The sequence below is a fragment of the Perca flavescens genome, chromosome 19, assembly GCF_004354835.1.
Source record: "Perca flavescens isolate YP-PL-M2 chromosome 19, PFLA_1.0, whole genome shotgun sequence".
In the NCBI taxonomy this organism is placed as follows: Eukaryota; Metazoa; Chordata; class Actinopteri; order Perciformes; family Percidae; genus Perca; species Perca flavescens.
Window position 1 is genome coordinate 22,327,646 of NC_041349.1, and position 25,406 is coordinate 22,353,051.

At 42.4% G+C, this 25,406-nt stretch overlaps 1 protein-coding gene across 2 annotated transcripts; it reads right to left on the reverse strand.

The window, feature by feature from the left end:
* On the reverse strand, positions 1–24,546 carry dhx15 (DEAH (Asp-Glu-Ala-His) box helicase 15). Of its 2 annotated transcripts, none has more exons than XM_028563868.1 (14): positions 24,286–24,546; positions 22,130–22,460; positions 20,663–20,856; positions 20,095–20,254; positions 18,535–18,753; positions 14,494–14,661; positions 8,273–8,359; positions 7,759–7,908; positions 7,170–7,278; positions 3,399–3,590; positions 2,293–2,415; positions 2,016–2,206; positions 995–1,164; positions 1–641 (listed from the first exon to the last, which is right to left on the reverse strand). In XM_028563868.1, the coding sequence occupies exons 1-14, from the start codon at positions 24,291–24,293 to the stop codon at positions 524–526; spliced, it is 2,220 nt and encodes a 739-aa protein (XP_028419669.1). In that variant the 5' UTR covers positions 24,294–24,546; the 3' UTR covers positions 1–523. The 2 variants fall into 2 exon arrangements, with proteins under 2 accessions (XP_028419669.1, XP_028419668.1); XM_028563867.1 differs by lacking the exon at positions 24,286–24,546 and adding an exon at positions 24,113–24,278.
* Between the last annotated feature and the right edge of the window lie 860 nt (positions 24,547–25,406).

The window sequence follows — 25,406 nt, forward strand, 5'->3', positions numbered from 1 at the left end:
TATTTTATTACAAAGTCTTTTTTATTAAGTTGAATAGTGACAGGAAATGTGACCAAAGTGCCCCTCTCGGTATCTCCACGACTAGAGAACAATACATTATGCCTGCCTCAAAATACAGTTTTTAAAATTATTTGTTCAAAAGCTTATTCCTTTTTCAGCAGGAGAACAGCCAAGAATCCCGATCTGTGACTTATGTCTTAGAGAGGAATGCTTAAATTTACATGAAATATGATGCTTTAAATCCAAATGGTTCATGACTAAATTCCAGATAACTGCTCATTTACAGTTCATTTCTGGTAGTGCACTGCTTAACCCTTTGGGCTTCAAAAGAAATGACACAAGGTGGCCCTTAAAGGACACAATTCATCAATCATCATGAAATATACATTACACACAGAGAGACAAAAATAGAATTCAAAATTAGGTTGTTGGTGGAAGTAAAATAAAATAAGACTGGTCAAATAAGTTTAGGCTTTACTTTGTACAGATGCTGAAGATGCCGTTGCAGCACATGCAAACCTTCTTAGTACTGAGTGTATTCCTTGGATGAGATTTTTGCAATGATACGCTCCAACTGTCTCTTTGCTTCACACTGGGGGAAGTTACCCATCTCATAGTACTGCGGGGCAATTTTCACCAGCCTAAGAAAGAAAGTGAGTAAACATCAGTCACAAAAATTGTCTTCAGTGTTTATACTTGAAAAATAAATAAAACATTACATTTTTTAATATACAGGAAGTGATTGTGTCCAGAAATGCAGGATATTTCACTAAAAGACACTACCCCAGATGTACACAATGAATTGATTATGTAAGAAAAACCTTTATCTATAAGTCAAGCTATCAAATGATCAAATATTTTTAGATTTTTTTGTACTTTCACTCGCATAACAAAAAAAAAAAAAAAAAAAAAGAAAAGACAAGGAAATACTATTTGTGAAATACATTTTAGTTTTTCTGATAATTATCACAAATGTGCTCCAACTGAAACTTACCACTCTGGTTTGATGTCAGTGCATGTGCGGATGTAATTCTTGGTGGTCAGCACAAACTCGTTGTAAAGCACCCACTCCGGCTTGTGGTCCAGCACAGTGGATGGGTGCAGCTGTACGACTTGGTTGTCCTTCACCGTCAGGTAATGGCCTGTGCGCTCCAGGTGAGCGATCTGTTCGCACCCAAGAGAGAGAAGAGGGTCATCGCGAGTTACAAACACTCACGGAGAAGTACAGAAAAAACTATCACATATTTATAAATGCTAAATTTAAATTCAAATCAAAATCTCATTAGTAATTGACTGATTTGGATACAAAAGCAGCCTGACGGTAAAGACAAACTTGTTTGTAACTGGGCAGTGAGCGATTTTCCCTACTTTGTAGATGGTGAAGCTGCAGTGGCTGCTGTGATTAACCAAGGCAATCAGTCTCAATAAAAGGCCTTTCCCGACAAAGACATGATCTCACAAATGCTGTGAAAGCCCCAACACGAGCCGCAAATTTGTCTCCAAGATAAAGGTTAATGTTGACAAATATTTAAATATTAACACCATAATTCAACTTGTCAGGTTGCTTGTTTCAGGTAGCCCTGAAAATGGCTGCTTGCAAAATGCCATTTGTTTCCTTGAGCGAGGGGCAAATTGACTTGATTTCTTTTTATGTGTTAAAAACAAAGCAGCTCTGTGTGTGTATGTACTTTAAAAGGTGGTTATCCATTACAATTAACATCTCTGCTGCATTATCAGTCAGTACTGGGTTTTGCACAAAAACACTTCAAACCCAATAATGGCAAACTTCAACGAGCATCAGAATGGCAGCGGAGCTGGAAAAAGACTGAATGTGCACGGATGAACAAAAAACTATAAATGGGACGTTTAATGGTGTATTGACTTTTTTTTTTTTTTTTTTAGGAACCGGGATACTAAATAGCTAAGGTTAGCCTGTTCAAAACGTATACTACTGCAGAATAATACAAACGCAATATGAGCAAAGAACTTCACCGAGGGACCCTGATGGGACTGACCTGCATGAAGAAGCCAGTGACCAGCGCGCGGCGGATGTTGGTGTAGTAGTCTCTGCTGCTGAACTCAGTGCTCTTCCGCGGCAGGTTGAAGCGGTCCATGATCCTGGACAACTGTTGCCGTACGTTGTCTGCGGACATCAGCGAGCGGTAGTTGACGAAATTTTCATAGCACCACTGAGTAGAGTCGTGGTCTGTGTGAGACAGGGCCAATTTTAGGGCGAGGGACAAATAAAGACAACCATTCAGTGAAGCCAGCGGGCACGAAAGGGACACTCACTTTGTTTAAAGGCGTGGTAGACGTTGAGCAGCGTCATGTGGTCTCCGTCGATGTGGGCAAAGCGCATCTTGGACTCGTCGGCCACCTTCTTAGCCTCCGTGGGACGGACGAAGCACTGTGGGACTAAACAAGGTTGGTATAGGCCCCAACACGCCGCCCATAGGGATAAGTTAAGCAAATCCCACAGAGAGGAACAAGGCCTCAGCTCAAGAGAGGCACAGAGCACTTCACAGGGCACACTGTATTGTGAAGTGGTTATGGTTGGAAAAGGAGAGGTGGAGGGCCAAAGAGAAGGGGAGAAGGATGGGTTTCTCCTTCCTGCTGCACTACAGTATGGCTTCATACACCCATCTTATAGATGAGACACTCACGTAAGATAAATCAGTGGTGAAGGGTTCATCCAGAGGACTCTGGTTCTGCCGTCTGCCCTCTGTGAACTTGCTCTGGATTGCTTAAAGTCAAACCTGCTTAATTGTGGCTTTAATGTGTAAAAGCTGCATTTTATTGAGCCTCTTGGTTGGTTGCTGTGGCGGCAGCGTTCTCAGGTGTACTTTCGCTGCTTACTCTAATGAACTCAGCAAAAACCTGCCGTCCTGGAACACCTGCTTTAAGTGCACGCCACGTCCAAACAGCTAGTTAAATCCATTTCCCCACTCTCAAAGACCCTCGCACTCCCTTCAAAAGGCGTCAAGATTCATCTCAATGAGCAGCATTCTGCTTTGGCAAGCCTAACGTGCAATTACTGCTGTAGCATGCTGGTGCTGCTCCAGCTACACCTATACATTTTGTACAGACATGTATTTTCCCCCCTTTCTCACAAATAATAGCTGACACCACTGACTTGACTGCACTTATTCGGAGTTTTCAACTTCTGGGATTTATCTATTGTTCATACAGATTAAGTCAGTTCAAAGTCAAATTTGATAATGAGGGCAAAACTAAAGTAACAAAGAAGGGTCAAAGGATGCAAATACATATAAGGGAAGAAGATAAAAGAAGCTGCTCAGTATATTTCCTTTAAGCTCATTGGTCATTTCTGAAGCACGGTCCATGAGCACAGGAAATGGAAAGAGCAGCAGCTCAGACCAACACAGCCTGAGCATTACCTGACAACATGGCAGTGATGGAGAGGATCTCATTTGAACAGTTGAATTCACAGCTGGCGATGACCATCTTGGCCAGCTGGGGGTCCAGGGGGAACTCTGCCATCATGGAGCCCAGCTCCGTCAGGTCACCGCCGTCATTGAGCGCTGCCAGGTAGTTCAGCAACTCCAGGGCTCGCATCAGGGTCTCTGGGGCTGGGGAAGACAGAATGGGGGAGATGGGCCATTAACAATTGTTCCAAGCCCATGGGCAAAACACAGACGACAGAGATAGAACAATTTCCAAAACTGTCATTTCACAGACACATGTATGGCTGGATTGATTAATAGTCATGATAGTTAACTGAAGTTTTAGATTGTTGGTCAGATGAGACATTTGAAGATGCCACCTTGGGCTGGGTGTTATTTTAAATGGACAATTAATTGACAAAATGATAGTCAGATTAATCCATAATGAACATAATCAACTAATGATTATTTTCATTATGGATTCATCTGACTATCATTTAGGTTTTTGCTAGCTTAGAAATCTAGATGCACCCTACCAGGGTCAGTCTAGCAACTCTCCATTGGCTTGCGAGCTGGAAAAACCAAATTCTGGTCAGGCCAATCACATCGTGTATAGAGTCGGTGGGCGGGCTTAACATAAGGACGGCAGAGTTGCGACAGTTACGCGTGAATTCCCTGCTACTTGAAAACAAAGACGATGGCTGCTGCTGCTGGCGAACAGCGGTCTTTCAAATCGGCTTTGGTCGTGACTCTGGAAGACTTGGGGTTACGTTTTTCTTTGAAAACAACGATCGTCACTGAAGTCATTCTTAAAAATGGAGAATGTGTTCGCAGTTGTGCCGACCGGATACGGCAAAAGTTTAATCCATCAACAAGCGTTGCTCTGGTTGGTTATAGCACTATCCTATTACGTGCAGAGGGAATTTGAAAGACAACCGTTTATCCCGCCCCTCGGATTGAGCCCTGCCAATGGTGAGTTCCCAGACCCAACATCTTGATGTGGGTCTGGCTTGTCGGGCTAGTTTTTTGCACTTCACAGTCAGTCACACTAGATAATACATTTGTCTACTCTGGCATTAAACATTAGATCAAACGTAACTATTTCAAGGAGGGTCTGGCACACTTTGCTTAAAGATGTACGTTAAATGTGGCTGGTTGAGGATTTAAAGTATGTCCGATTTCCTGTTAGTGTCTTCAAAATCTAATTAAATTGGCTCCAAGACTAAGGAATCTTGATTTTTCTTTTCTTAACTGTCAAATATGAGTACAACATAACATTCAAGCAAATAAATGTCAAAACATAATTTTATGAAGACATGAACTAGCTTGTTTGCTCAGTAAAAGGAGATCTGCAACCTGAGCAGCCAAACATGAAACAAGAAGAACCCCGAGAGAAAAGCTGGTAAAACAACAGCACCTGCTGTACACAGACCTTTAATAGCAGACAGATGCAAGTTAAGAAACGACACAGTCACACAAAAGGAAGCTGTTTTAGAGGCAGGGAGCATGAGGTCAATCAAAATGAGAAGGCTCTGTGTGTGTGTGTGTGATGACCAGAGTTATGCTAGACATCAACTTAGCAGAGAAGTAATCACGGCAAAGCTCATTTTTCATCATCTGCTCAGGCAATCCTAAACAACTAATGCAATTACAGGGGAACTTTCTACTTAATGCTTCAACACAAAAGGCTTCCACCGCTTGGTTAAAAGATTTTTTCCTCCAGATGCAATTATTGACCTTTGGCTCCCGAGAGCTGTAGCCTAATGACCAGTTGCATGTTAACTGAAAATTAGCTTCAAGCACTGGCTGCGCTGCTCGTTCACTTTCATTTCTCTCAAGTGCCCCCCAAAAAATTCAATTTCTAACAGCAGGGAGGCATTTTTTTATGATTAACAAATATTGATTTGGGGCATCAAAGCTATTTTTTTTTTTTTTTTTTTTACACAAAGTGAGTTCCGGCCACATTACTTACCACACCAATGGCTTGTGTGGGGCTAAACAAAAGGTGAGAATCTGATTTCCAAGTACTGCTAGCATGATGAACCGGTGTGGAAATTCAATATACACACAACAGGGCTCATCAGAAAGTAAGTATTGACTGCCTCAACACACAAGAATCTGATATATTAACCAAGGGCCAAATCAATGAGACGAAATGCTAAAGGAACATTAAACCACATTGGCTTCGAAAGGTACTTCTTTGGAAATGTCACCAGGCAAATGAATCCCACCCAGCCAAATCCTTGAGTAAATCGCTACTGATTTCTTTTGGATTTTCCATTTCGTTGGCTGGCTCACACCGTCGCTCTTGTGTTTAGTAAGCGAGGAGCGAGGTAAGCAAAGAGAGAAATAAACGACATATTTGAGCATTCCACGGTAAAAGGAAAAATCAGGGTTCCCATTGAGCTCATGGACAAGCTGAAATGGAAAAAGCCACTGGCTTTTGGGGCTGATAATGTTGATTATCAGGGAGAAAATACCTAAACTCAAATTCAATTGAAATGTAAACATCAAGGAACAACAATACAAAATGTGTGTTGGCTAGGCTCTAGCACAATAAAAACGGCAGCCTCAACAAAGGTTTTTATTCATTTTGACAATTACAAGAATGCCCACCAAAAATGAATTAAAAGCAGTTCATCCAACAACAACAAAAACCTATAATCTCAAAACTAATGTACACTATTGTTTCATACTGTATTTTTGGACTCTGACCTGTCCATTTACTCTAAAGGTGGGCCTTTGACACAGCGTATCAAAATTGATCCGCTGTAACTAGATGCTACAAAGCTTGTGTCCAGGAACTCCAGCAGACTTCATCCGCTACACAGAAATAGCTCTGGTTTCCAGTGGGCTAAGGAGGTAGTTAGAAGAAACCTTCTGCCATGAGTGGATCAAAATATACAAAAGATAATCCTCCTTTTCCCTTCACCCCACTGTTCCCAGTTAGAATCAGCAGACAAGGCCAATCCCGTATGTTGACGCTTACCCTTGCGTTTTGTGAGAAATGTGGGGCTGGGGGTGGAGGTCAGTCACGTTTCACTGGAGGAATAAAAAGGGAAGGCAATAGCCAAGGTGATAGCGCTGCTATTGATGTAACCAATTTCATTCTCAAAATGGCGTTTGCCACGGTGGACGGGGAGAGATGGGTTTAATCTCAGAGGTGAGATGAAAACTATATTATGGTGAGAAAAGGGGGGAGGGAGGGGGAGGTTCAGGATAGGGAAAGGAGGGGTGGTCTCCGCGGGAACACACACTCTCCTGGAGAATGCCATAACTTGGCACGTCAATGAAAGTCAGTCTGTTTTTTGGCCTAGATCCAGCATGATTCAAATGTACAAGAAATATGAAATACAAACAGAGACAGAAACATAAATGGACTGATCAGCCAGAAAACTAACTCCGCACGTCACTCTATTGTCCCACTTTGAACAGCAATAATCTAAACTTAAGAGTGTTCATAAAAACTGCACAACAATACTACTGTGTAATCCATGTCTGTCAGAGCGCTTATACTCAAATCTCCCAACATTCACTATGCAGTATTTGTTATCTGCCAAGATCATTTTATCTTTGCTTTGTCGTTTTTCCCCCCCAAGCTCCCAAGTGACATAGCCAACCCAGATTTGATATTGTACATGAAACAACCACAGCTCGACTGAATATAGATTTTACAGCAGAGTGTCATGTCTTTATGGGACTGACTAGACATGTGTCTTTATAAGCCAAAAAATAAATTAGGCTACTATTTTTTTCCATACTAACCTGGTGGGTCCATGAAGTCAAAGTGCACCAGGTCATCAATACCCAGTTTCTTCAGCTGCAGCACCACGGAGCCAAGATTAGACCTCAGAATCTCTGGATACGTGTTGTCCTGTGCAAGAGGTACGAGACGAACCCAAGGAACAATTCAAAACAAATTAGTCAGGGAGCTTACTATCTCCTCATCTGTCATTCGTATGTCAACTTGAACAGAGACCGGGAGTCTAGGGCATTTGAAGGGCTATTTAAATTCTTTAAAAAATTCCCTTTGCCATTCAGCGTGACGTGAAAGAATTAGCCTGTTAAAGTGAGGGACTGGGCCTCAGCAGGTTCATTTGTCACAAGGTGGCTGTATCATTAGCACAGGTTATGAGGAAAGGTGGCGGCAGCGTGGTTTAGCACCAAGCTCTTGGAATTAGAATTCACCTGAACTCGGAATCATGGATTCTAAGAGCAAATATTGCATAATAAGAGAGCTTTTCCAGCTAGAGGGCTGCTTTGGGGCAATACAAAGTGTTTGTGGCATTGAAGAATGTGAAAATCAAACACGTCATAACATTTCTAACCATTTCCGGACTTTCTTGTTTCCTACCTGCATTTCTGTCTTGTAAGCTTTCTCTGTGTAAAGGCGGAAACACTTCCCTGGGCGTGTCCGCCCAGCACGACCTGCCCTCTGCTGGGCCGAGGCCTTGCTGATGGCTGTAACCAAAAGGGATTCCACTCTGATACGTGGGTTATATACCTGATAGCAAAGGGAAAAGATGAATTTCAGGTTAATAAAAAAAATTCAAACACAATGTAGATTTTCTAGAGTAAAAAATAAAAAAAGGGGAGTTAAACACATACTAACACCCACAATCTACTACATATCTACTACACAAGCAGCTTCAGAAAATGTACAATAACAATCCACCATAACGCATATATAATCTCTTTTTGCGGCTGACTTGGCTCCAGCCTGGTGAAATGTCAGAGGAATAAATAACTGGCGTTTCCATCTTTGCCGCTGTCAGGTGCGCACTGCTATGTTTATCTGGGGATTCTCAGGCAACAGACGCAGATGATCGCAGCAGATAAAGAGTGGTGGGGAGAGGGGGGAAGCTAACCTTTTGCTTGGCAAATCCAGGATCAATTACAAACACCACGCCATCGATGGTCAGGGATGTCTCGGCGATGTTTGTTGACACGACAACCTGTGGAAATGAGAACGGATGGGTTAAGAAAGGACCCACCCGGGGTGGTTTGGAGGGACAGATAAGACTTCAAACTCTGGTGCTAGACCTTGTATCAAGTCAGTTTTACATATGGTCGTCAGTTTTTTTTTTTTTTTAAACACATTCCAACATGCAAGCATTAAAATACAGAGAACTCAACAACGTGGACATTTCAGGGATTAAGGTATCTTAAGGTATTTAGGTAGGTTTCTTCTGTTGAAATATTAGAAAACAAAGTGCATTACTTAATTTGGATTCTCATTCAATTATTTAAAAGTGCTTTGTACAATCACAAAAACTAGTGCTCAAAAATCATAGTCCTTCTTAAGCAAAGTTTTCCCGCAGAGTGGCACACAGCAACAGTCAGGGAAAACCCTGCATATGTAAGAAGACAGACAAACAAGTGCAGATATCGGCTTTGCATTAACTCAAATATTCCCTGATGTGGGCCAGTTGAATGAAGAAGCTTGCAGAGATGCCACTACAGTGCAGTGCACGCATGCTGCCTAATGCAAACCAACAGAAGTACAACAAGAGTTTCTGCAAACATGCTCAATGTGCTATCAACGCATTTGTGGAGAGAGTTGGCTTGGTGCTCAGAGTCCAATCCATATGCATTACCTCTGGCCTTTCTGCGTCACGTGAATGTGTGCGTGAGACTGGGGGTACTGTCAAACTGTCCTCAGCATGCTAGTGGTTTTGTTACGATATCAGCTTTCCCCCCTCTCTTTAAGTTCTCTGCAGTTTTTCAAAATAACAGAAAATAGTTGATGTAATAGTTCCGCTTAGGTGGCCTGCTTTTTGCTCTACAATGGTTACTGCTTTCATCCAAGTGTATTTTCTTCCACCTAAATGAGGGCTGCTGTATATCTCCCATGTGAACCCAGCATGTATCTTGAAATTTGGAACACTGCTGTCTGCGGACATGCCAACTCTGCACGGCTCATTGTCACCGATTGGCTGTTGCTGTGTGCTACGCAATAATGGCTCCTCCAAAGCCGTGCTTCAACACAACCAGAGGCACTGGAAATGTTTGCATTTCAGTTTGAAATCATTGACCACATCATCGCATCATCTGATAATTTATAAGGAATGCAAAAGGGGTGTTAATACAGGAGGAGGCTTATGGGGCAAAACAAAATAGATGTTACCGTTAACTGCCTCTGCACAGAGAAATACTACATGAAGAGGAGACAAGTAGAGGAAGAATAAGTGAAATGAAAAGCTGCTTGGTTTCTAATGAGGGTTTAAGAACAAGGCAAGTGGGGAAACTGTGAACCTGCACCATCTCCCAGTCTCAGATCTGTTTCTATTACAATTATCCCCTATAGCAAGACTGTCCATGCAAAATCACAGCTGAATTGGAGCAAAAAATAAATAAATAAATGAAAATGAGTCACATCACCCTATGGGTCTCTTGCTGTCAGCATATACACAAACAGCGGGGGGGGAGAAGGGAGGAGAGGAAGATAGATTTGCAGTTGCTCTCACGCAAACCTTGACCGCCGCTGAGTTCCCCTTATATAACAGCTGAAACAGACTGGACGGAGAAAGCCTTTAGACCAGGGGTCTTCAACACTTGTCGACACAAGGACCCCTTAACTGAAAGAAAGACGGAGCAGGGACCCCCTTGTATAAAATGAAGTTGCATATTCAACTGGGCCTACAATAACGTGTAGGGCGGCCTGAAGCCTTTATAAATACATTTTTTTTGCATACAATAGTAAGATATTAAACTAATTGTTGGCATGATTTTATAAATCATCTTTTAATGTCAAACATACATGTGACACAGTGAATCCTTAGGATTAACTGTATCTTTGAATGGCTATCTTAGGGACTACCTTACCTATAGGCCAGTAAGCCTATCATTTTTATATTTTGCTAATAATATGTTGGATTCATGTTAAGACTTTTAAAAAAAAAATTTAACTTTCAAAAATTAACAATGATTAGGTGGCCCCCCTGCAGTTACGCTGAGGACTCCCTACTGGCAACTGCTACTCCACTGTCATAGTTCAATATGCAAGTGGGTGTTTGGAAAAATGCCTCTCCACACTTTATCTCTCGCTTGCTCAACATCTACCAAGACAGGAACAAGCTGTAGGCTGAACTAAGCAGTCATTTGGTGGTAGCCGTCTGCTTTCTTGGTAGTCCTCAGGATGAAATGCCCAGCACAAAACCAAACAGTTCTCTGTAGTCGTTGCTGATACAGGTCGTCAGAACCAATTTTGCACACATAACACACTTCCTTTGTAGCTGTGCCTCTTCAGATGTCTTCAAGCTGTGAGCCTTACAGACTTTTTAAATCCCACCTTTTAGGCGAGGATTTCTGTCGAGCCTGAGAATGCCCGACTGTTTAGTTATTCATGCCAGGGAGGGCCTTTTCCCCCTCTCATTCAGCCCTTGACCTCGGGTAGTTCACCTGTCGCAAGACCTATTCCCCTCAGTATTCAAGCAGAGGAATGAAGAGATGGCAATAAATGCCTCTATGAAACTGATCACACCGCGTTATCTGGCAAACGGTTGGGGGCTTGTTCGTGTATTTCTTAGATGAATGGCTGTCTAGATCTGATTGACATGAGCACTCCATGACAAATTGGAGAGGAAAATAATATGGGCTGTCAAAATAATAACCAGCTTAGTGGGAATACACAAACACCAAATGCGAGGTTCAAAAGTATAACGTACACACATTTTTTCACAGTAAGAACTTAATGAAATGTAACCTAGCCATTATCTGCTTTTGTTTCCACTGTTTTCCAGCTGCTTCGAGGACGAGTTCCTTTTAATAGACGAAAAAGTATATCAAGTGTTGCCAACAGTGCTGTCAATCATGATTGGTCAAACAGATATGCAGCTGTGTCGATACTAGAGCTGGGCAATATATCAATATTATATCGATATCGTGATATGAAACTAGATATCGTCTTAGATTTTGGATATCGTAATATGGCATAAGTGTTGTCTTTTCCTGGTTTTAAAGGCTGCATTACAGTAAAGTGATGTAATTTTCTGAACTTAACAGACTGTTTTAGCTGTTCTATTATTTGCCTTTACCCACTTAGTCATTACTGATGATTATTTATCAAAAATCTCATTGTGTAAATATTTTGTGAAAGCACCAATAGTCAACACTACAATATCGCTGCGGTATCAATATTGAGGTATTTGGTCAAAAATATAGTTTGTCGTATTGTTGTGCTGTTAATATCACGATATTAACAAGCACAACAATAACTATCATTTTACTACTGCATCTGTATCAAATAGGACAACCAACAATAAAGAACAAAAATGGAGAACGCTTGAGGGGACCATCGGTCCAGCGAGCTGGAGTGTGCGTTTGGAAATGATAAGGTGTACCTAAAGGTTTTCTGATATCACCGTTTTCCCATAAATGTGAAAGAAATACAGCATCACTTCCTACATTGTCGTTGGTTCCACCACTGCCTACTTCAACGTCCTACCAAACAGCACAGAAAATGACTTAGTTGGTCCCGCGTTTGCCTTTTAAATGGCATATAACTGAAATGTCCCAGGTTGTAAAATTGAGTAAAAACTGAGGGAGAAACCTAGTACCAAAGACTCACAAGGATCCTTAAAGTTTAGTTTATGTGAAGCCCCAGGTAATGGGTTCCTGAAGTGGAAAAGGACCATCAGTGGCGTAAAGATACAGAAGAATTACATCTCTAGAAACCTATTAGCCACACTGTGGCAGTCTGAAATAATAATAAAAAAAAAAAAAAAAAAAAAAAAAAGAGACCAGGCTATCAGACAGTGTCTCATGACAGACACTATATGCCAGCGACCAACGTCCCAGCAAGGAATGAAAGGCATGGAATGCTTCAAAGTCCAGTTAACAAATGGACTAGGTGAGGTTGCCACTGTCCCGCGTGTTGGGACACAGTCAGGGCTCCAGCAGATGCCACACATGACACCCTCTCACATTTCATGATCATATGGGTGGCCTCATTGACTGCATTGATTCTGAAGGATTATCCGGGGCTAGGGCCATTACACTGAATGCAGGCTGGCTCCTTCCAGTCTGTTGCTGCACTGGATAATCCTGGCTTCTTCATCAGTAATATCATTAGAGCATCATCTCTGCATGTTATTTCTGGGCTATTACCTGCAGGAGAGCAAGTACTAAGGCTAACACAGGCAATATTTCACATTACCTGCTGGGAAACACAGCCTTGTTGACAAATAAAGCCTTCCCCTGACTGGGGAAAAGGAGAACGTGCCTTGAGCAGCACTTACGCACGCACATTCAAAGCTCAGTGAAATGGATGCGTGGCAGAATCACGAGACATTTAAGGGAATATTCCAAACGTGACACTATGCTCAAAACAAACCTCAAACACTCAGCACAGCACATTTGTTAAAGACAATCTTTGAGATGCTGGAAAGAAAAGTGAGATTATAGTCTTTGTTTGTAATTAGTCAATTGCTGCCTTGGCCTCTAAATGATTAAACTGTTCAAAAACAGAAGCTCAGTGGCTTTGCTAGAGAAATAGAGCAATGACGAGCTAGGGCTTTATGTTAATTGAGGGATGCCTAATGCAGTAGTTAGAATGCGTAGCAGCACACGTCGCAAACCTTAATTCTTTTTCACTACTTCCTCTTGGGCTGGCTTGGATGACATCTCTGCATTTTTCAATTGATGAGCCACTCAGTCACTTTTGGAGGAGAGGCACATTTACTTCAAGCACGGCAACTTTAGACGCCACCTCCAGCAACTCAACAAGCACCTGACAAACTGATCTTGAGGGGGAAAAAGGCATTGACCGTGCTGTTCTGAAGCTTTAAGTGGTTGCTGGGTTGACAGGTCAGAGGTCATGCTGTCATTACATTCACTTTATTTTCTGGATCAACATAACTCATGGGAACCAGGGAGAAGTTGCTGCAGACCCCTGCTATTCAGCGGTTATTCAGCACGCCCGCCGCTAGTGGAAAATCATCGTTTCCTCCTAGTTGTATTACGTCTGATAGGTATGCAAACTTACAGGGCCATGCAGGTACTATTGCAAGAGGCACGTAATATTAAAATCTGTCCCTATGCAACTATGGCCCTGTTTCATGTCAACATCTCTTTGAACAGCAGAGACAAACACTGATAAGGATATTTTGAAAAAGACCTTAACCAACACTGGGTACCTTGTGGGGTAACCCTCAGCCTGTGCCGAACTGTAAATGTAAACTTGATCCCTCTTTAATGCCATGTCAAATAATACATTTTGTAAAATTTCTAATTAACTGCATATTAAATCACATTGAGAGGAATCCTATATTCCCAAAATTCAGGTTGAATTGAGCATTTAGCAAGTCCTGTAATGGGTTTAACTTTGACAGCCCATAACTATTTTCACTGCTCATATGTCAGCCTGATCGGCCTCAATTAGAAGGGTTGTAGCAATGAGTCATTCATCAACACCGTCCCCTATCAGATCCTGGGGGTGAATGTTTGCTCATTCACTGGCAGTGGTGATATTCTGATATTCTGTCAGATCCCTGGCCAACAGTGTGGCAGCGCAGGTGGTGCTGCTACTCTGGTGATGAGCCCATCTGAATAGAAACTGTCAACACAAAAGAGACAAATTGTCTCGTGTCTGTACCAATGAGAGGATCACCCACTCCTCTGAGATTAAGTGATTGAGGAAGAAGAAGCCGACGCACAGCAATAAACGTCCTGTTTTTGATCAGCTCACATAACGTGCACCTTCCGCATGGCTTCATGTGGCAGAGGTCTTAGGTCTCCTCTCTGAGCAGCAGCAGGGCCTGTGCAAATGTAGCGGAAAGATAAAAATGACTGAGAATGCAGTGCTTTCCTCAGGCTCAGAGGGCATGAGTAATACCCCAGTTATAATTTAGAGCAGAGAATCGCATGCTGACAAAAGCAGCATATGTTGTGTGAGTCAGTTCTGCGCTAAAGCTGAGAAAGGGGAAAAAAAAGTTTCAGTCCCTACCTTCCAGTTCTCTTCCTTTCCCCACCTTATTCCCCATCTGGCCTTTCTACATCATTTTCTCTTTCACTCACCCTCTCCCACTCACTCAAGTCCCCACTCCAACCTCCCCCTCCGAGTGTTTTTATAGCAACAAGGCCGTTATACCTTCCTTCCGATGGCACCACTTGGTTTATTGGGTGGGGGTGGCTCAAAGATCCTCTGCTGCTGCTGTGGAGGCAGCGTGGAGTAAAGTGGGATGATCTTGATATCACCGACTTCCGGCCCCAGGTCGTCGACCTCCCTCTTGATTCGCTTGCAGGCTTCGTCAATTTCCTGAAAGATGGAAGTGCAACAATTAATCCGGGCGTCACCGGTGTATGTAAACAGCAAAATCAAAACAGCCTCTGAACAACACCTGGATGAACAATGGCGGCGAATCTGGATGATAGGGGAAGGTGCAGGAAGGCGGCCGGGGAAACCGTGGTTCCCTGCTACAGTACATTTGTTCTACCTATCGCTCCATCTGACGGAGGAAATTAAACCTGGACTGCAGTAGGCATTGCTGGGCTCCCTGTGGCTCTGTTGTCAAATGCAGCAATCATGGAAAACATGGACGCACACGTTCCGAAGGCGCACGCACACACACACACCACACACACACACACACCCACACAGGGTTCATTATTCCACAGTGCAGTATTGTAGGGGGGAATGTGAGATGAGACTGCAGCACTGATGCATAACCAGCGGCAAATCATGGCAGATCAGTTTAGTGAAGCTGAACGTTCTAGAGCCGGTGGGCTGGCAGACAGACACAGCCACCTGAGTAGCGCCAGGAAGAAAGCATGATAGTGAGCACAAGGCTAGGGCCTTTTCTCTAAAGGCCTCTTGGACTACACTAATAAATGTACCAAAATATGTCTACATATTCTACATGCAACCCATTAACATAGAAGTACTCTTTTCTTTTTTTTTCCACCTAAACACATTTTTAATCATCGTACTTGAAGGTTTAGAGTAGGTTCTGGTATGGCCTAAAATACCATGTACATAACAGCTTTTCATTTTCCAAGCAACCCCCCGCTGTTAAGAACCATTTTCTTTGTTTTGCTAACAACAATCATTTAATCCTCACGAAGCAGCGGTTGCTATATGTTACATGTTACAGCCTATACTGTTGCACCACCTGCAGGCCCATGGGAGCAATGCAGCAACTTTTCAAAGAGAGGAGTCAGGAGTCAATGATGACAACTTCTCAGATCCTTTTGTTTCCTTTTCTAAAAGCATACTGTGCTGAAATTAGTGACTGAAGCGGACTTAATTTGTGCCACTGTGTGATGCCAGTAACATGTGCTTTGACATGAGAAAGCACCACGGTGATGTTCCCCGTTTTCCTTCTGGACTGCAAGTGTGTTATTAGCCCGGTTGTCTCCTTGTTCATCGCATTAAGTCAAACCCTGCTGATGGCCCAGTGCCTCTTAATCAACACACCGACAAGTAGAAAACGGTAAATCTGAATGGATTGGTAAAATTAGCCCGGGTATTAATAGCCTATAAAGCCTCTGGATGCAGCAGCTGCCATGGAGAAAAGAAATGGCCCTCTTTGCCAAAGTGCTGGAAGCAAGCTGGCTGTCCCTCCCTTAGGGACATCAAGACAGAGTGTCACATACACACACACACGCACGCACGCACGCCGGCAGTTGGCCAGTGTTGGGAACCTGTCCACCAGCTCTCCCTGCCACCCCAGAAGCAACAATCTACAGCCAAGCTAATAACCGACACATTTAGGCACTCCTCTTGACTAGCAAACAACCCCCCGCCAATCCCCACGTTTTGATGTTAGCTGCTGAGGGGGAAGCTTAAATATTAGGACTTATCTTTGCTCAACAGCTGTGATAAGTTTCAACTTTCTTGTTTGGAGTTGGTGCTTCAGTTCTATTTGTTTGTGGAAGCAAACTATCTTAGAGAAACTGAGGAGGAGAAAGGAAGAGTACTGTGCATTTTGCTTTCGCCTGTTCTAAATTAAACAGTCACATAAAAACTATCTAGTCTATGGATCTGCATCCCAATCGTTAGTCTACATCAAAGTTGCTGGGAGACTGAAGAGGTTAAGAAGCGCTCGAGGGGCGTGCTGCAGTACCCTTTGAAGACGCATCTCTGCCAGACCTACTACACATTAACTTCTTTAACCCAATTAGTAGAGGGTGATAATGAACTCACCGTGGGAGTGCTCTTCAGTAATGCCTTAGCTTGACACAGTGCGCAGGGGGGGCATATAAATCAACAAATTACATATAACTGCATGAGCAATGTTCAACATTGCCTGCAAATATACCAGACTTTAACACATTCAGGGGAGTGACTATCAGTGTTTCTAGCCATCCAAGCAGCTGGGATACCACTAAACCTAAAATCAATTACCAGCCCTCAAAGGAGACCACTTCAAACACCATGCCCTCCAATGACTTCATCCCCTTCGTAACAAGCCGCATATTGATCCTGCTTTGGCAAATGAAAACTGACGTAGGTGCACTGCCACAGTCAAGCCGATGTTGAGTGACAAATAATCACTGCTAATAAACAACCAAACACAAGATGTGATTGGGGAAGCCAGAAAGACACACAACTACATGAGTTTTTAAAGATCCCTTGTGTAGATCAAAAATTGGTAGGGTGTAGCAAAAGTCCACAATGTCATTTAAATTTCCAGAGCAATTTGTGGTGCATTCACACCAGTTACATTCTCCTTTACAACCACGAGTAATCACATGGTCTCCAACACCATTTTGTCAGAGTGCTGAGAGAATAATCATACCAGCACAGGCACGGTTGGCTCTGACAGGCTCCTCCTGTCCAATGATCGGAACATTGAAACATTTGTTGGTGCTCTGGCTGTGTGTGTGTGTGTGTGTGTGTGTGTGTGTGTGTGTGTGTGTGTGTGTGTGTGTGTGTGTGTGTGTGTGTGTTCACCCTGCTGTGACCAAATTCATCATTTTGGGCATGAACCCTGCCCTCCATTACACTTCAGTGGACAACATTTGCAGGGAGGTGGAAAAAATAATAAATGACTTAATTTCAGAGATTTGTGGGAAGGGCAGAATCTGGGTCACTACTGTTTTTCGCCTCCACCCCCCCACACACACAGCGCAAATCTTGGTGGTTCCCAAACAGGCACACTCACGTGCATTAACATCTATCAAATTGAGGATTAATAATTTCCTGTGCAGAGAGTGCACAAGTGTGTGCTCATGAGACAGCGTACGTGAGTAACTCATCTATGTAATTACATTAAGATGCACGCATTTAACTTTGGAGATGTGTAAAATCTTTGCACAAGTTTATAACCTTGTTCGTTATGTTTGTTTTTCAAAAATACCAATAACGAGGGCTCGGCTGCCGGCTTCGCTGCCTACCTATTAAAATGAAATTAAACGATGCGGAATATGGCGCGTATTGTGTGTGGTCCCGACTTAGAAACGTCAGTAGCAAATATCTGATCAAATTTGCGGTTTATTAATGATCGTTAATTTTTTTATTTTATTTTATTTATTTTGGATTTGACAAAAGGATTTATCCAAAAGGATAGCATGTTAAAGTGTAAACACTTATTTCCAACATGATCCTTGATGTTAAAACATGCAACACATAATGAAGACCTATTTCAGGTCAAAGACAATAACATAATACAGATCATCAAGGTTAATGACTGTTAGGCCAAGGAAAAGGCCTAGGAAAAGAAAGGCTGACGACAGTCGTGATGAAGCTGAGGTTAGTTGGATCAAATTAAGTAGGAGGGGAGGCTGGTATTCTGTCAATGTGAAAATGCCTAGCAGGAGCAAACAAGCGATTGATGCAGTTGGTTTGTCGAGGTCAAAACACTACATGTGGCAGCTGTGAATCAAATAAACCTATTATAAATAATGGGCGACACCCACCCACTGCCACAAGGTGCTTCCTAATCTGTGGGAAACTGAACATATTCGACATCTACAACTGTGTACAAAAGTGTGTCTAAAGCCCGTCTTGTGTAAGCTGACGCGTTAAATATCTTCCAGCGGCGCAAAAAAAAAAAAAAAAAAAAAAAAACCTGTTCACTCTTCAGCACCACTGCTGGAAATAATCCTAAGGGAAACACTGTAATGGACAACGACAAAAATCATTTCATCAACCTGGCTGTTGTAGAACGAAACCTAAAAGGAGTGGTACCTCTTGTCCAGTGAGGAAGAGCAGAAGGTCCCCTTCATCCACCTCACACATGTGGATCTGGATCACAGTGCGGATGGCCGCCTCCAGGTAGTCGCGCTCAGGTTCCGGCGTGTAGAAAATCTCGACAGGGTGGGTGCGTCCGGGGATGGTTAGCAGTGGGCAGCTGTCAAAGTACACCTGGAACTTTCCGGCATCGAGCGTGGCACTCATGACAATGACCTGGAGAGAGAAGAGCGCAGGAATAGGAGAGAGAAGTCCGTGAAGGACAATGTATTCATAAAAAGAGGTGAAAGGAAAGATAAAAGTAAAAGTAAAGACAGCAGAGTGTAAATGACTGTGGTGATTACGGGAGTGAGCACCCAAGTGTAGAACGAGTTAACATTTCATATGGCTTGATGATAATTAAGGATAAGGACACATGCTAAGTGGATAAGGGTGCAACCAAATACAGAATAGATGAAGAGTGCAAAAAGCTGTACAGGATGGAGAATGCTTTGAATCCGAATTTAGGGTGAGGGAGCTGGCACGAACCCAAGATGGTGTCTATAGTGTAGAACTTGGCGTTACACTCCAAGTCACTGACCTACACAGAGCTATGACAGTCCTTGTTCCTGATGTTTGGTACACAATGTTCTCCCCAGAGCCATTAGATAGAGCGCATTAGGATTCTGATGGGAAACGCGTCTCCCATTTTCAATCTCAAACACTTTCAGGTGCCAGTGTCTCGGCATTTTGCTTTACGCTCTGCGAGACATCATAATTGCTCTTAATCAAGGTAAATTAAACTTTCAAATTTGGTAGGGGATAGGGATGAAGGAGATAGAGGGGTGTGGGTGGATGATCATTCCCAATAACCTAGACCTCATTTAACAGTCCGCAAACAACAATCTAACCTTTGATTCCACGCTGACAAACAACTAGTCATTATCCATCTGCTTTATGAGAAATATGTCTGGCACAGTCTGCCTATAAAGCGCCTGCCTGCCTGTACGCTCCCATCCACACCGACACATTGCTATTCTCCCCCTGGATGATTGGCTCAAAATGGGGCTGACTCTAGGAGCAATCTCCACTCGTGCTGCGGTGCAGAATAGATGTGCATTTCTGAGCCCAACAGCAACATTTCTCTTTTCTCCACTGATACACAGCTGTCAGACATGGGGACACTGTCAGGAGAAATGTGACAAAAGGGAGGAGTGACAGAAGAGGGAAATCAACACTGGCTGTGACTGAATTTATCCTGCAGGAAGTAATGGTTAGGGCTTTAACAGTGTTTTGAAGGCATTAAGTGGGACACATTTGTGGAAACAAATCAGACTGCTGTCAAGAGTACTTTCAACACCATGTCGAGAGATAAGACAAGTGACATTTGACTTTCCAGAATAAATAGCAAATGTAGGTGCTGGATAAATGGTCACGTTAAGCTTTAAAACTTACACAACCTTTAAATAATCCACATGCTTTTAAATGGTTGCAATAGCTAATCCTGAGGCCATAAAAAAGATGCTTGTTTCCCATATTAATCAAATATACTGAAAAACCTTAGAATATTGTTTTTACCTTGAGGTCAGCCCTCTGGCGGACCACCTCCTTGAGGACCCCCATGAGGATATCGGTCGCTAAAGTGCGTTCGTGTGCCTCGTCCAAGATGATGACACCATAGCGCTCCAGCAGAGGATCATTCATAGCCTCCCGCAGCAACATTCCATCTGTCATGTACCTGGGTGAATAGAAGACATGCAGGCTTTATCAGCATATACAGTGGCATTATCTGAAGAAAAATGCTGCTTACAATTAATGTAATGAGCACAGCATTCCCCTACAGAGAAATGTCCTGCTTCAAAGTGATGTGGGCAGAACATATGGGGGAGGAAGTATAAAGAGGATAAGATGAATGTGAGGAATGTCAAACCTTACGCCAGTCTGTCAAGCAAGACAATTCAAATTGTCTACATTTTTTAACAGCTCACTGAATTAATCATAGATTATCACTTGTACAAGGCTCCTGTTAAGCTAACAGGCTCTTAATATTATCTACTTCTGCCAATGCAGCTGTAGGTTTGTCATTGGTTGCTTTTCAAAACATAAAAAGAGAGCCGTGAGAAATATTTTAAACTAGCCTTCTTACTTGAGTAGGGTCTTGGGAGAGCTGCAGTCCTCAAACCTGATGGAGTAGCCCACCTCTTGGCCCAGCATGACATCCATCTCGTCAGCAACCCTCTGGGCGACGCTCATGGCCGCTACCCTCCTGGGCTGGGTGCAGGCCACTGCTCTCTTTGGTCCCGCCACTGACCGCACCATGTCCACACACCACTGAGGGATCTGGAAGACAGCGGACGAGACAGGTTGCGTTTGAGCCAAAGAGGCCGAGTACAAAAGAATTCTTTAAATAAAAGAATTCTTTAAATATAACAGCAAACGAGGGAGATGAATGCAATGCAGATGATGTAGGAGGATGAACCTAATCAGTGGGTGTACCAGCCTACAACAAATACTTCATCAATCATTCAGATTTCATATCATCGTACTCTGATTGCTTGTTTAATGGATTGAGTGTTTTATTGCTGATTTTGTAAGGTGCCCTTGAGTGTTTAGAAAGGCGCCTATAAATAAAACGCTTTATTATTATTATTATTATTATTACTACTACTTGAAGCGCATTATTATAGTTTGCTATGTACGGAAAATTAAATACCTACGAAAGTCATACCTGTCAACATTTTCCCTAAAAACAGAAGCAGCTTGCTAAGAGAGGCTTGAATGAAGAGAGTCTTACTTCCACTCTATTAAGCTTGAGGTTCGGATGACTGCCCTTTAGAGATGATTCAAATCTTACCAGACTTTGAAATGTCACCCCAATCAGAAGAACAAAAAAAAATGCTGATGACAGGTTTGGAAGAGATAAACATTTCTCGAACAGTATTAAAATATATTACAACTTTCAAGGCCTGGCCCTAATCATTAAAATATGATTGGTGGAACATCTGTATGTTACCTAATTTGTACCTGACAATCCTTTAAGCTACATTTGTATTAAGACAAAGTAAAAGCAGTAAAAAGTCTTAAAACTTGCTTTCCCTGACAATTGTGAGGAAGACGTTTTGCCTAAATGCAATACTAACCATTCTTTTTTTTTTTATTTGAAGAAATACCAATGTGGTCAAACTTAAATGCATCATGATTATTTTTCCTTTCATTTCCAGAGCAATGACCACAGATGACTAATCTTAAAGATAAAGAAGTGTTTGGAAGATAGTTTGTATTCCCCTCAGGAGGGGGCTAAGGCTCAACCAGTGATTTACTCTAATATCTTCTCTCTTTCAAATTTTAAGAACAGACAACCCAGCTCTTTCAAGAACTTTAAATAAACATAACCACCACCCACTGTGAAACAGCTCCACATAGTAACTGTTTAAAATGCATCATCTGTTCATTCCACCCTGTTTTTTTTTTTTTAATGGCAATATTATACCAATTATATTACTGTATATCAATTTGACACATTTTAGTCAATTTATAGTAAAAAAAAAAAAAAAAAAAAAGTTTATGTTTTAGGGGCAACTGACAACAGTAGTGCATATTTACTGCCTTATACCTGTGTGGTTTTTCCAGAGCCTGTCTCTCCCACCAGCACAAAAGACTGGTTACACATCAGGATGTCAGTGAAGCGCTCTCTGTATTCCCAGACAGGCAGCTGCAGCCGCTTCTTCATGATCTCATGGTAGCGTGGCGTGTGGGGCAGGTTGGTGAACGGGTTGATCGGCTGCTGAATGGGGGTTTGCTTAAGGAAGCCTCCACTGCCTGCAGCTAGGCTGTGGGGCGCCGCGGATGACTTCACATCTCTGTCCCCGTCACGCTCTCGATCCCGATCACGGTCCCTGTCCCTCGACCGTTCCTCACGGTCTCGGTCCCTGTCGCGGTCACGCCTGTGAGAGGAAGATGCAAGTTCAGATTTGATGAAGCCTCGACACACGGAATAACCAATATAACTTACCACAGAAACGCAACATAACCAATTACACTTGAAATGACCAAAATACTATTTTGCCTTGGATTTGGAAAAGATTAGAGCAAACATAAAAGGCACAACATAGAACAGACAGTGCACATGTTAGCCCATGTCAAGTTCATGTTCTTAAATTTGAATGAAAAAGGTTACTGCACAGTCTTATTAACTGTTTCTAAAAGCACAGACTAATCAAGTGTGGCATGCAAAGGTCATGATTACTGTCCACAAGTTTGTTCTCTTGTGGAAGAAATGTATTTAATGGCTTTAGAACAGAATGCAAACCATTTATATCCTTGCATTATCTGGACAAAGATGGTGTGTACCTCATGGCAAGCTACAGTGTAAAAGTGTTCCATGTTAGTAGTACCAAAAAAAGATATTTAGGGATAAATTAAGGCTAAAATAAAAAGATGAGGTTACCTTGATCTGTCAGTGCAAATCAACTAATAATTTTCTGGCAGATTCCACTTAGAAAAAACACAAATTCTTGACTTTGAAATTGATCAATTATGTGTCTACAAGACAACTCCATTACTAATAAATTATTTTTACTTTTTTTTTGTCTAAATGCTCAGTTGTTTACAGTGCGACCATGAGCTACAACGTAATTGAAGCCAAGCGTGACTCCTAGAGAGGTGGGTCGCATCATCTAGCTAGTTTGAAACCCCTCAATTTGTCTGGATCGTGGATGGATTATGGTCTGGATGTACGCATCTCTAGCATTCATGTCCTTGACTATGGGAAAGCTGCAGGATGCACAGCGGATGACGCTAGGCTCGGTTATTTGAACATGAATATAACCGAATGTATCGTTTAAACAATACGTACAATATGATATATGCCTCTGGGTAAATTCGTACTTTACTGGTCGACCCGGGCAGTGACCCTGAGCGTAATCTAAGTGACTTTGATAACTGATAGTCCCCCCGACTTCTACAGGCCGATCAGTTATTGTCTGGACCAATATTAACGCTCAGCATCCTTTAATATCCCTAAGGAAAGCTAGGCTTTACAGCAAAGGTCGCCTGACACTGACTCGGGACTGTAATATGAGACATGGCAGTGACACCTGACATTGCATCTTATTTCTGCTTAACAGCTAGCTAGCTAACATTAACATTAGCCGGGCTAGGGGGTCACGTGTGCTGTAACAACCGATCGTTCATGGCATGTTGATTTTGTCTCGTGAAATCTAACGTTATGTCCTTTGTATTTAAGACACAGCGCTCAAAGTAGCACTGACTAGCATGTAACGGTAGCCACGTGCAGACCAGAACAGGCTGGCTATTTGCTAAGTTAGCTAACGTTGCACTAGCCAATTTGCTCGACCATTGCACTGCACGCCCTTATCGTTCAACAGCATCCCTAATTAGGCTAGCTAGCTGTTAATCCTGTCATTGAAACAATTAAACGCTCCCACACACCCCGTCGGTGCCTACTTTAGCTAAACATTAGCGAAGAGGTGACGTTAGCACGGCTAGTTAGCAACAATACAACAACAAAACAGCCTGCAGCAATCACAAACACTGCAACAGCGGGAAGCGTTTAAGTAACGTTAACGCTACATACTCATCAGAGGGTCTCTTTTTACTCGGCGAATCATCACCCAAATCTAAACGATGTCGCTTGAACATCCTGCCACCGATATCCGTCCAAACAGTGCCTTTAGCAGTTTATTAATCCATGCAGATTTTTCCCCCAAAGCGTTAAACATCACCAAAATGGCGACCGGAAGCTCTTACCTCATCATTATTATCCTTGACAAAATTATTCGAAAGCAGTTATTTACTGTGATACCCCGCAAGCACGATGCATAGAAAAGATCCCGGCTTTACTGTACACTGCACATGATGCTGTCCATGAACGCCTATTGCAGTTCGTGCTGATACGATGCAGTGGTTAAGGAGGTCTGCTGCCGGTCGGGTCGGGATGATGATGTGCCCGTCAAACAAGGCGCTACACAGTACTGTTGCCTCGCCCCCTTCAGTCCAAAGCATCAGCCTCACTGCAGCACAGGCAGGTCTGACTCAAGCACCCAGCAACCTCTCGGAAAATATGTTGTTACTAGTGCTGTAGGCTACATGTCACTATATAAATATTGCATGAATGAACAGAATAGTCTGCTCAGAATATAGCCTGACAGTGTTTGCTCTCCCGTTGATGCTTCAAGAAGGGAAATCTTTACACAGCATCGTTGCAGGGGACGCCATTGGAGTTCCATGCCACCATGGTGAAACTGGGACCCTACTGTGGGGAAAGTCAGCAGAGCTGTACAATATAGGCTTACAGAATTGACACACAAAGTTGTATATGATTCTGTTTTGCAAGAAAATAGCCATCAAATGAATTAGCCTACTCTGAATCAGATAAAGACAAAAGTAATTTAAGTGCATGCCATATCATCATGATTTCTTTTTTTCCCTCAATGAATGCACATTGCATTTAATGATGTGGTGAGATTAGTGGTCCTTAAGTCAAGTTCATTTGCTGCTCTCCCTCTTCATCATTCATTTTATTTCATTTGAAAGCTCATTCCTGGCTGCTTCCAGGCAGGATGTGTAGGCCTATGTCGCCCAATTTTAATGTTATAAAACCACTGATTAGCCTAATCAATTTCATCACTCAACATCAGCCCTACAGTATGGACCAGTAGTGTATACCCAAACCACATATATATATATATATATATATATATATATATATATATATATATATATATATATATATATAAATATATATAAATATATATATATATATTGTATGTGGGAATCGGGCATGCAGAAAAACGGCAAGAGAATTAGGCTTATAGGTTATACTATAGAAGTACTAAAATCATGATTTTTGACCTTTTCTCCTTGCCACA

Excerpts from the sequence above, each read along its gene's own strand:
- dhx15 (XM_028563867.1), bottom strand. The coding sequence starts at position 24,177 with ATGTTCAAGCGACATCGTTTAGATTTGGGTGATGATTCGCCGAGTAAA. Across the intron at positions 7,279-7,758 it reads CTTACAAGACAGAAATGCAG|GACAACACGTATCCAGAGAT; the intron begins GTAGGAAACAAG and ends CCTCTTGCACAG. Across the intron at positions 1,165-2,015 it reads TCACTGGCTTCTTCATGCAG|ATCGCTCACCTGGAGCGCAC; the intron begins GTCAGTCCCATC and ends GGGTGCGAACAG.